Consider the following 12,430-nt stretch of genomic DNA (forward strand, 5'->3'; position numbering starts at 1 on the left):
TATCAGTGATCTACCGTTTACTGCCGGGAAGTGGAAACATTCAAATGTAAAAGAGCTATATTACTTTACCTTTAGGAATAGAATAAGGAATACTACGTATAGAACGGCAACTCTCCGCTCCCCACCAGCGTCTGAGCTAGGTTTACCTCGCCCCCTCTCGAACATAGTTTAGACTTGAATCGTATGGTGTCAGACGTCACACTTCATACAAACAACCTCGTTTTACACAAACACTACACATTGACATTATCGTTCACGCGCATCTGTGTGTGTGACGATATATTCAAGACCAATAGACCTTTATTATTCAAGACCATACGATTCAAGTTTAAACTATGTTTGAGGTGTGTGTGTGTGTGTGGGAGGGGGGGGGGGAGGGGGTGTTAAACCTAGCCCTAGCTCAGACGCTGGTGGGGAGCGGAGAGTTGCCGTTCTATACGTAGTATTATTCATTATTCTATGACGTTAGTCTAGATATCTCGCGAAGTGTGGGTGCTTAGTTCATCCTGCGATGGAAGTACCTCTGACTACCCCAGCTAGGATATAGCCGTGAGCGTAAGTTATATTAATAGAAGTTCTCATTTATTATTTGTATATTTACGCAGTGTCGTTTGTAAGCCTCGCGTTTGGTACGTCACTTTCCCGTTGCTTCTGATCTCCTGGTACTTAAAAATTAAATCACTATAGTATAACTCCCGGCAAACTTCTTGAGCATCGAGTGTCGTAGTGGGGGAAAGTTCGCGCACGTACACTTCCGTGCAAAAAAAATGAACTTTTGATTATTTTCTTAACTTCATTAAAAAAAACTAATTATTATATTATTTAATTATGTAAATAAAACTAAACTTATATTATTATAGTTTATTAAAACTTATATTATATTATTATATTTAATAAAAAACTAATCGTCAGGTAAGTATAATATTCCTTCCATGAGGTTGAAACCAGCAATACCAGAGCTAGTGCTAGGTTTTGGATCTGTAGACATAGACCTCGTGCTAGTAACTAATTCTTAAACTTAAAAAAATGAGCAATAACAAAAAAATCCAACAAAAGAGCAATCACAAAAACGTGACAGTTTCACTGCACGCAAGTGTATTCGGGAGTCAAAGGGACGAAGACACAGTGCGCGGGGGAAGTATTGACTGATCTACCAATAGCCGGTCAATGCGGGACTCACCCACCCCCGCGCCCCGTACCGCACCACCAAAGAGATCTAAAATTCGGTTGTGCGCAGTCAAGGTCGATGCTCAAGAAGTTTGCCGGGACCTATACTTACTTGTTGGGGCGGAAGGCAAGAGGGAAACCACTGCCCCCATTGCTGCCTATTTTTCTCTAAAATGTAGCATTGAGAATGCTACACCGACAAGAGCGTGACTCTTAAAAAAAAATGTGTACTTAGTGATGAGTACTTACCCTTCTTCAAGAATGATTTTGGGTGGTGTCAGGTGTCTGGTGCGGATGTGCTTGGGGTCTGCGATGTCTGCCACCGTCAGCGAGACCGTCGGGTTGTTTGTGCCCGGTTTCGGGTACCGCACGCTTCTGATCTCCGGGTATGTCTGCACAGAACAAGTCACCTAGGAATACTTTTTTTCTTCTACCGTGTGAGTTGTGAGGTGGATTACCAACCTCATCAACCTTAGCGTCAGGGTTATTATTGAGCCGCCAAATACCCCTGACATGGCTCATGTAACGATTACTCACTTACATCAGTAAGTAGTAACCGGGACCCACGGTTTAACGTGCCTTCCGAAGCACGGATCATCTCACTTTCGGACAATCAGGTGATCAGCCTGTAATGTCCTAACCAAACTAGGGATCACCGGGATTCGAACCCGGGACCTCCGGATCGTGAGCCCAACGCTCAACCACTGGACCACGGAGTCTGTTAAATCTAATAATAATGACTTTGAACCAAACCTTGGTGGGGTCATCAGTGTCCAGCGCGGCTCCGTACCAGGGATACTTCTGCTCGTGCACCAGGCTGTCGTTGAAGGTGGCATACAGCACCATGTGGCCGTCAGCTGACATCCACAAGGCCGACCGTGACTTGAGGACCTCTACTGCAACAACGACATGAGGATATAATTACATGATGTCATGCTTGCCTTTTGTTTGGGAAGAACTCACTTCTCATGATCTCATCATGATCGCTACCATCGTCTCATGGTTGTTATCATGATCGTTGCCTCTATCACTCCTCTCGTCAACTCAAAGTACTCGTAACATGATCTCTTAACATTATAAAACCGATTAATAATTATAATAATAATATGCATTATATATTATAAACTTATGGAAAAAACAAACGTAGATATTGATGATACCTAGGATAGATAGGTACGGTAACGAGCATTAATATGTATACACTTTGGTACCATGTCACATTAACTTTTTGACAAATTGAACTGTAAGTCTCACTAAATGTCAAATAGGTTAGTGCGACAGAGTCCTAAAGTGGGTACATTATATTGCTCATGAACTGTAAGTACATTAAATACATTAAAGGAATATTTTGTATGTTTAAAATGAAGTTTAATATGTATTGCTGTATGTGTACCTAAATAAATAAATAAAGCATACCTTATATAACCCAGTATACTAAACAAACCGATTTAAAAGGGCCATATCTCCCACATTAAACAGCTTTTGTTCCCATATGAAATTTATGAAAATAAGACTGGCCAAAGATGGCCGTGTCTTTGAGTTGCGTTGATTTAGAAGCTTAATTTTTTTGTAGCTTCAAGGGAAACTACTTACATTGTTCTAGCGAGATAGGGTCATAATTTCCTTGGTTAATTTCGTGTTCATCATCATCATCAGCCCATTAACGTCCCCACTGGTGGGGCACGGGCCTTACCTATGGATGGATAGGAGATCGGACCTTAAACCATCACGCGGGCGCAGTGTGGATTGATGGTTATTAACGACTGCTAATGCAGCCGGGACCAACGGCTTAACGTGCCTTCCGAAGCACGGAGGAGCTCGAGATGAAAACTTTTTTTTTGTGGTCACCCATCCTATGACCGGCCTTTGCGAAAGTTGCTTAACTTCAACAATCGCAGACCGAGCGCGTTTACCGTTGCGCCACCGAGCTCCTCCAAGAGCTCCTTCAATTTCGTGTTATGTTATTATTATTTATATAATTAACGATAAACATGTATGATAGCCGACCCACACAGACAGTTATAATTATGCCCCGCGTGAATGCATCGAGAGATGTATGACGTCATAATAATATGTCAGGAGCATGCATCGACTACGTCAATGTTGCTCCCTGCCAATACAAACATGTACAGGGTGTTATTACGGGGTGGGTCAGGTGATGCTTTTTAAAAACAATTTTATTTACGCTAAAAAGATTTATTGAAAGAAAATGTATTATAATTATACAAAACGTAGTTGCTATCCGAATTCCAAACCCGAACTAACGATTTCCCATTGGAATGAAACTTGATGGTTCCGGAGTCCTATTGCATTGACGTCAATGCAATAGGAATTGAGTATGCAGGTTTTATTTTATGTGATTACCCTGTAATTTAATATATAACAGTGCTCTTTTATGAGTTCGAAATTTAAAATAATAGCTTAATATATCGCCTTATATTCTTCATCTATCGTGTGGGTGTGAGGTGGAGTATCAACCTCATCAACCCTGGTGTCAGGGTTACTATTGAGCCGCCAAATGCCACTGACATGGCTCCATGTAACGACTACTTACTTACTTACACCAGAAAGCCCACAGTCAGTAACCGGGACCAACGACTTAACGTGCCTTCCGAAGCACGGATCATCTTACTTTTGGCCTTATATTGAAAACCACGTAAGCGACTGTTTTAAAAATCTCGTTTTTTTTCATTTTTTTTTTCTAGCTTGTTTATTGCGGTGGATTTCATGTAGTCAACAAAAATCACACCTGAATGTGATTTTTGAAAAATATTTTTTTTGGTGTCGTGGACAAATTTCTCAGGACCAGGATGAGGACCCGGTGGTGTAATGGCTAACACGCTCGTCCCGGATTGACAAGAGCTGCGTGTTTTGTCCCGCCCGAGTCAGATTTTTTCGATTTCATTTTCTCTTTGTGAGTTTCCCTAAGCACGGGTGAATGCTAAAACAAAACTCCTTTAAATATAGCATATTTGCGTGTAAACATGTTTATTAAGAAGATGATGATACGACGTGCCGTTAAATTTTTTTGACTTGGCGGGGGCACTTCCGTGCTCCCAGGTAACATTAGTACCTATTTCATCATCACTTTAAGAACCACGCTCTTGTCGGTGCAGCATTCTCCACGCTACTTTTTAGGGAAAAATAGGCAGTGGTTTCCCTCTTGCCTTCCGCCCTATTTACAATCACATTTTTTTTAGGTGGATCTATAAGCGAACACCATGTGTTTCAAGGGAAGCGATACCGTTTTATGGCTGAACATCAAAACACTCATCAGCGATCTGATTCCCAATTGCGATTCAAATGAATTTAGATACAACGGATTTAGCATGTGAATCATACGGATAATACCACATTTGCCGGAGTGAATCTCGCTTCTGTTTCGCCATCGACGTTTGTTATTTAATTAAGTTATGGTATAGTCCAAGAATACTCTTTAATTGAGTGACTTTATCGACTATTTATCTATTTTCATCGTAATTCTTTCATAACCTACGTGTCCTAGAAAAGTCCGAGAAAAAAGTCAAAACACGAAATTACTACGGAATTTGTATGAAAAAGCACACTGTGACGTCATAAAAAAATGTGATACAAAGTTGAATTTATTATAACGTTTTTCTTGATTAAGATTCATAAGTAATTTAAATAGAATAACGAAAATTATTTTCGTTAATTTTAGATCTGTCAGAATTTCACAATTTTTATCCTGAACCTAATACACGGCCTTACGCCATCTATTGTCGCCGAAACGTATATACTTATAGAGGGTCCCAACAGCCTTAAGAACTTAAAATGTTAGGTAACAGCACGGTCCAATATAACATTCGTTCGTAGAGCGTAAGGTACACTCATCAACAACAGCAAACAGTGTTCACAATATTTCATCATAACACCCTGTACTTAAAGTCGCATCTAATAATACCGCGCACATCTGTTCACGTACATTCTGCGGTCATTCACCTCGGCAGCGAAACTAGTACCTATCATAACTGCAAGTACTAGGTTCTCATAACATAGGGCACAGATTTTGACGTAAAATCGCTATTCTTGAGAAATTAACTTGACTTATGTGTTATAAGAGGAGCTCGGTGGCGCAGCGGTTAACGCGCTCGGCCTGCGATTGTTGAAGTAAAGCAACTTTCGCAAAGGCCGGTCATAGGATGGGTGACCACAAAAAAAGTTTTCATCTCGAGATCCTCCGTGCTTCGGAAGGCACGTTAAGCCGTTGGTCCCGGCTGCATTAGCAGTCGTTAATAACCATCAATCCGCACTGGGCCCGCGTGATGGTTTAAGGCCCGATCTCCCTATCCATCCATAGGGAAGGCCCGTGCCCCAGCAGTGGGGACGTTAATGGGCTGATGATAATGATGATGATGTGTTATAAGTATAACAATAATAAAAGGATGTACTTTCTAACGCGTGGGTTGTGACGTGGATTACCAAACTCATCAACCCATTAGGTTAAGCCGCCAAAGGCCCCTGATATGCTCCAAAGGCCCTTCATGTAACGACTACTTACATTAATAAGTACCTAGAAGAAGAAAGGATGTATAAAAGAATACCACAGCCTCAGTGATCAATTAAAATGATGGGCTCGCGCTCTGGAGGTCCCACTTCAATTCTCGATTGGGACATCGCCGAAATCACTGTGAGACTGTCCTTTGTTTGGCTAGGACATTGCAGGCTGATTATTCGACAAAGTAAGATGACTCCGTGCTCCGGAAGGCACGGTAAGCCGCCGGTCCCAGCTATTAGCCGTAACGCCAACCAACCAACCAATTTCTTCAACCAAAAACCGACAACCCAACCCAAACCAACGCAGGCCGCTCAAATTGTACTGTATTCATGTGTTATGTATGTCTGATTATTAAAATTAAGTTCTGTGCGATAAAGTGTATTTGATTTGATTTGATAGAAAATTACATAAAAATAACATGCAACGGATAATTACCTTTTTTTTTTGACGTGACTTATTGTAGATTTGCCGCAGATGGCATTAACTACTTGGCCGGACAAATGGGGAGCGCTGAAGGCTCTCACCCGGTACAACGTTTAAGACAACAGGCCTGAGGGTGCCCAGTTGGGCGCGAACCTCGGCTCAGGGCGTCGTCTGAGAGGAAAAATATTTGAAAGAATTAATCGACCCTAGTGGGTCGATAGCGATAAGCGCTGAATGAGGGAAATCGTCGACCACGCCGGCGGGGTCGGTATCGGGGTCCTGAAGTGTTTGGTGTCGCGAGCTGATTGGCTGCCTCTATGGCTAGAGTAATCGGGTCGTCGGGATCGTCCTTCGGACGCCGATACTTTTCTGTACCGTCCCTAAGCGGAATGTACTCGGAAGCCGCAACTACCAGGGGATTTGGGTGGTGCGGAGCAGAATCGAAAAAACGTTTGGAAGCTAATTTGAGCCATTGGGCAATGGTTGGCAGACCTAGGTCAATGTGCAGATTTTCATTGCGAAGGAACCACGGAGCTCCCGTGGCTTTCCGCATGAAACGATTTTATATTACCTGTAGACGGTGAATATATGATAATTACCGTATGTTATACTATTACAGGCGTATACATGATTCAAGGTTCTTTTTTTTAAATAAGGAATAATACAACACATACACGTGTTTGAGGCAGCTTAAAAGTTAAATTATAACATTGTTGGATAAAAGTTATAAAAAATTAAATTATATGAAAATGAATCACATAATACCTACTACTAAATTTAATATATTTTCACGAGGGAAAGCTAAGTGAAATGAAAATACTTACATATTTACTTTAAAGATTTATACTTTTATCACTCTTTTCTCTTTATGACTCTTCTGGGAGAAATAAAAACTTTGCTAAACTCAGTACAAGGACTGAAGTAGTTTATGGAGGTTCTCAAGGCATATTAATCGTAGATTTTATCTAGTTTATATAAGATAATAAAAATCATTAGAAATTATTGGGGTGGGTCTAACTAAGAAAGGTAGGTACATGGCTAAAACAAACTTGGGATTCACACCCAGGGGCCTGTTTAATAGAACTTACAATTGTAAATTACAACGACAATTTGGTGTTCATTACGTAGCTAATATGATACTGCAAAATATTTGTGATCACAAACTCCGCAATGTACATCAAATTGTCGTTGTAATTTACAATTGTAAGTTTTATTAAACAGGCCCCAGGTATAAATAAATAAATCAACTGGTGTCAAGGTAAGGCACTAAAACCATGACAGTGTTATTAAAAAACGAAAACTAAGGATAGACTAGGTTTAAAATAATGATCCGCGCTACGAAAGGAGTCGACGGATTTTAATGAAACTAATTGATAAGTCATAATAATTCTATGCAGAATCTGCGACAGTAACGCCACGGTTACGGGAGTTCTTTCGTGACACAGATTTCTATTTGAAACCTAGCTTATCTTTTAGTCTTCGTTCTGTAATAACGCTGTAAGTATTTAAGACTGCCTATGTACGTCCCACTGCTGCGCACAGGCCTCCCCTCAATCAACCGGAGGGGGTATGGAGCATACTCCACCACGCTGATCCACTGCGGGTTGGTGGAGGTGATTTTACGGCTAATAGCCGGGACCAACGGCTTAACGTGCCTTCCGAAGCACGGATCTTTTTACTTTTTGGACAATCAGGTGATCAGCCTGTAATGTCCTAACCAAACTAGGGATCACGCAGTGATTTTTGTGATTTCTCCCCACCGGGATTCGAACCCGGGACCTCCGGATCGTGAGCACAACGCTCAACCACTGGACCACGGAGGCCGTCTGTAATAACGCTGTAAGTATTTAAGACTACTTATGTTCTTTTTTTTTTCGCCAATTTATATTCAGCCATTAATTTCTCGCGTGTTATTTATATCAGCAAGGTATCTCGATAGGAACGTTATTACCTACCTCTTGCGTAAGAAGATGGGTTACGCTATAAAGTTACGGAAGAATCGTATATCGCCCCATGGGGCTTCGGGAAATTGTATGTTAGGCGCGATGCACACAAGCTCAAGATACGAGGCTTCCAAGTAACACGCTTCCCCTATATATTGATAAATACAGAATTTTACGACACCGGCAGTGAATATTGTGCCTTGTTGGTAAAACATGAAGGCGTATTTGAAAGAAAAAAACGTTTATTATAAAGGGACACCACAGTAACAGATAAAAAATAAAACACGGAATAACCCATAACTCAAACACACCACACAACTCATATTTCAAGTAGGTACGGTCACGAGTACTAATATGTATCATACACTTTGAAACCATGTCACATTAACTTTTTTGACACATTAAAACATTAAAACGCATTAAATGTCAAATATGATAGTACGTCAGGGTTCTAAAGTGAGTACATTATATTGCTCATGACTGTACAAATACGCCAGACTTGGTTTCGGTCTTCTATGAATTTTTTAATTAAAAAAATAAATAAAAATAACATATGACTTGGCTGTATGGACTATGATTCCTTCGCCTTTCCTACGGACAAACAAAAAAAAAATGTAAATTACATACATGAACTCAAGCGTGTTATTCTTACTGAGATGAGCAAAGTTCAATTTACACAAACGTAACATAAACTCAAGACAATATCCCGATTGGGGTAGTCAGAGGTACGGTCCGAGCACTAATATGTGTATACACTTTGAAACCATGTCACATTAACTTTTTTGACAAATGAAACCGTAAGTCTCATTAAACGTCAAATATGACAGTGCGACAGGGTTCTAAAGTGGGTACATGATATTGCTCATGACTGTACATCCATCGCAACATGAACTAAGTACCCACACCTCACCGAGCTTTCTATTAGACTAACGTGATAGTTGGTGAGCCGTATCATCATCATCATCAGCTCGTTAACGTCCCTACTTCTGGGGCACGGGCCTTCCCTATGGATGGATAGGGAGATCGGGCCTTAAACCACCACGCGGGCCCAGTGCGGATTGATGGTTATTAACGACTGCTAATTCAGCCGGGACCAACGGTTTAACGTGCCTTCCGAAGCACGGAGGAGCTCGAGATGAAAACTCTTTTTTTGTGGTCACCCATCCTATGACCGGCCTTTGCGAAAGTTGCTTAACTTCAACAATTGCAGACAGAGCGCGTTTACCGCTGCGCCACCGAACTGCCGTACCACTGTCTATAAAATGGCCGAGTTACACTTACAGTGGTGCTAATTCCTGTAAATACCATCTAATTTTATTTTAAGTTATATCTGTCATTTTCTTATCCGCCGAAAAGGAAAGGGACGGGTAATCGACAAGCATAAAATTTATGGAACACACGTCAATTTTAAGCACAAATCTAAGCCAACCGTCTAAAAATTTTACATCCGTCAATAACCCGACACAGTTAAGTAGACAGCACGTCAAACGGATTGCATACCAGCGACGTACCTTTTGATTCGCCCGGGTTATTCATTCATTCACTCATTCTTCCTAAAATTAAGAGCTGTGAATCATCCGTCCCTTTCCTTTTCGACGGATATGAAAATGACGGATATAACTTAAAATAAAATTAGGCGGTGTCTGCAGGAATCGGGGCCACTATAACAACAAACTAATTTTCGGTCAGCCGGTTAAAGTATAAGGATTTTGAGATAAATAATTATAACATAACATACATGGGCTCATGACTATATCCCAATTCGGGTACCTACATCCATCGTAAGATGAACTAATTACCCACACACAGCTCACTGGGCTTTCTGTAAATGATTATACTTAGGTACTTTCCACTATGGTATCAGAATACTTAAGGCATATCTATTTATTAACAGATAATAGTTGTAGATGTAATAAATCCATTGGAAATTACTTCTAAACCCACCCGAAAATCATTATCATACATTTTATACTGCGAGATATGGACAGACTGGTTATCAGAAACGTCCCAAAAACAAAACGTTACCAGAGGAATTGTCTTTGGATGGGTATGATAATTTATAACAATACCTATAAGTACCAATCGCAATAAAAGAATTACCTACTTCAAAATTTAAAAAAACATATATATAGCTGGCTTCTTTACCATAAATTTTATAGCGTTAAAGAATTTTTATCCCAAAAATATTGAATTGGAAAAATGTGGTGTAAATTATATAAATGATAATTATTGGAAATGTTTCTGTAACAATATTTGCATGCTATTGTTGATAGCTGATAAGGAGAGACTTTTATGAGCATCCATCTATTAATGTACCCTTTTCAAAAGCAAATAAAGAGTATTTCTATTTCTATTTCTAAAAAGTTTTTCAAGTATTCGGCAACGGGCAAGATAATATGCCCGCAAAATCACTTACAAGTATGCGGTCATATTTAACCTTAAGCCCTCTATAAAGTTCTATTATGTTCTGCGGAGCTCATATTTCTTTGTCCTTATACCCGGGTACGCGCCGTTCCCGGATATCCGGGTTTTCGAATATAGTGGCGAGCATAAATTGGTATTGAGTTATGGTAGAACTTTCAATTTATTCATGGTACTTCTTATATTTCTATTACTTTTTATTACGGAAAATAAATATGTTTACTGCTGAGCCAGAGCTGACGGGAGCCGTGGTAGTCCAGTTGGTAGAACGCTTGCCTCTCACTTTGAGGTCGAAGATTTGAATCCCAGCACAGGCGTGAACCAATGTATGTCGAATTTGTTTTCGAATTCATGTTTAGATCATAAATTATTACTTATCACGTGCTCAGCAGTGAAGGAAAACATCGTGAGGAAACCCACATTCCCGAACAATGCATTTTCAGAGGTATGTGATCTAACCTGTATTGGGCTGGTTTTGTCTTCGTGGGTTGGAAGGTCAGACAGGCAGTCGCTTCTGTAAAATAATATATCGTTTTTTTGTATCTCTACTGTAATTGTATTGTACTGCGGGGCGGAAGGCAAGAGGGAAACCGCTGCCCTATTTTTCCCCAAAAAGTAGCATGGAAATGCTGCACCGACAAGAGAGTGGCTCTTAAATTGATGAAGATGATGACTGTAATTGTGGTATATTCTTATTAAGAAGCATACTAATTTTGTAAATTACAATGTCAAATGTACATTATATTCGAAAACTTAAAAAACTTGAAGCAATATTTAAACTAAGGTACTTAGACATCCGGGTGTCCGGATAAACAACGTAGCATGAACTGACAGTGAGTGATGAGCTGGAATATCCAGATCTTGTATGCTCGTTGAATAAGATGGTAATCAAGTACGAATATCCGGAATTAGGACAACCCTTGCGCTGTAAATTATCTTTTGAGAGATTTCTGAATAGTGTCAGCTTTGGGTTTCCTCCCATCAATTTAGTGTTTGCTCCATATTACCTTTGCTGTGCAATACTGTAATATGTCAGGTTATTGTGTCCGTCAGAATTGCCGGTTTTTTTGACGTGACTTATTGTAGATTTGGCGCAAATGGCATTAACTACTTGGCCGGAATTTTACTGTGTACCGGCGTCCTCTAATAATAAATAGGTTATTTCTTTCTTTCTTATTCAATCAAATAAAATAAATATACTTTATTGCACACAGACAAGGAGCTCGGTGGCGCAGCGGTAAACGCGCTCGGTCTGCGTTTGTTGAAGTTTTATTAAGCAACTTTCGCAAAGGCCGGTCAAAGGCCGGTCGATGGGTGACCACAAAAAAAAGTTTTCATCTCGAGCTCCTCCGTGCTTCGGAAGGCACATTAAGCCGTTAGTTGGTCCCGGCTGCATTAGCAGTCGTTAATAAGTATCGATCCACACTGGGCCCGCGTGATGGTTTAAGGCCCGATCTCCCTATCTATCCACAGGGAAGGGCCGTGCTCCAGCAGTGGGGACGTTAATGGGCTGATGATGATGATGATGATGCACACAGACAAACCACACAGACATTTATAAAACATTTAGCATCATTACAAATGGGTGGCATTATTGCTCATAAGTAATCAAACTAAATATATATAAAATATATGATATATTTTTTATATATGTCACCGTAAAATTGTAAATAACGTTAGATTATAATCTATCGATTTGAATCTCGCGAGATTGTGAACTGTCGAATAATCATATTGCTTACAATTTAACGTATTATTTTTCGGTAGATTATAATTTATCGAAGTGAAACCGTCAAATTGTGATACGAAACGCACCTCGCGTGCTATACCATAGAGTTACAAAACTATTAGAGTGAGCATAATGTTAATTTGGGATTCTCTTAAAATGCATAAATGTTTTTGTCATAATTTTAATTATCATAATCCTTTTTGCATAACGTTTTTTAGCATAATAGTTTTA

At 40.0% G+C, this 12,430-nt stretch overlaps 1 protein-coding gene across 3 annotated transcripts in view; it reads right to left on the reverse strand.

Moving 5' to 3' along the window:
* The window catches only part of LOC126376490 (dipeptidyl aminopeptidase-like protein 6), a 211,034-nt gene that overhangs the window by 21,798 nt on the left and 176,806 nt on the right, over positions 1-12,430 (reverse strand). For 2 of the 3 annotated variants that reach the window (XM_050023913.1, XM_050023912.1), the window contains exons 7-8: positions 1,921-2,063; positions 1,417-1,559 (exon numbers count right to left, since the gene is read on the reverse strand). In XM_050023913.1, the coding sequence (XP_049879870.1) occupies positions 1,417-1,559; positions 1,921-2,063 (286 nt within the window). The remainder of the gene's footprint in view (positions 1-1,416; positions 1,560-1,920; positions 2,064-12,430) is intronic. The other variant, XM_050023914.1, reaches the window with a different exon arrangement.

The sequence above is a fragment of the Pectinophora gossypiella genome, chromosome 21 (genome assembly GCF_024362695.1).
Source record: "Pectinophora gossypiella chromosome 21, ilPecGoss1.1, whole genome shotgun sequence".
NCBI lineage: Eukaryota > Metazoa > Arthropoda > Insecta > Lepidoptera > Gelechiidae > Pectinophora > Pectinophora gossypiella.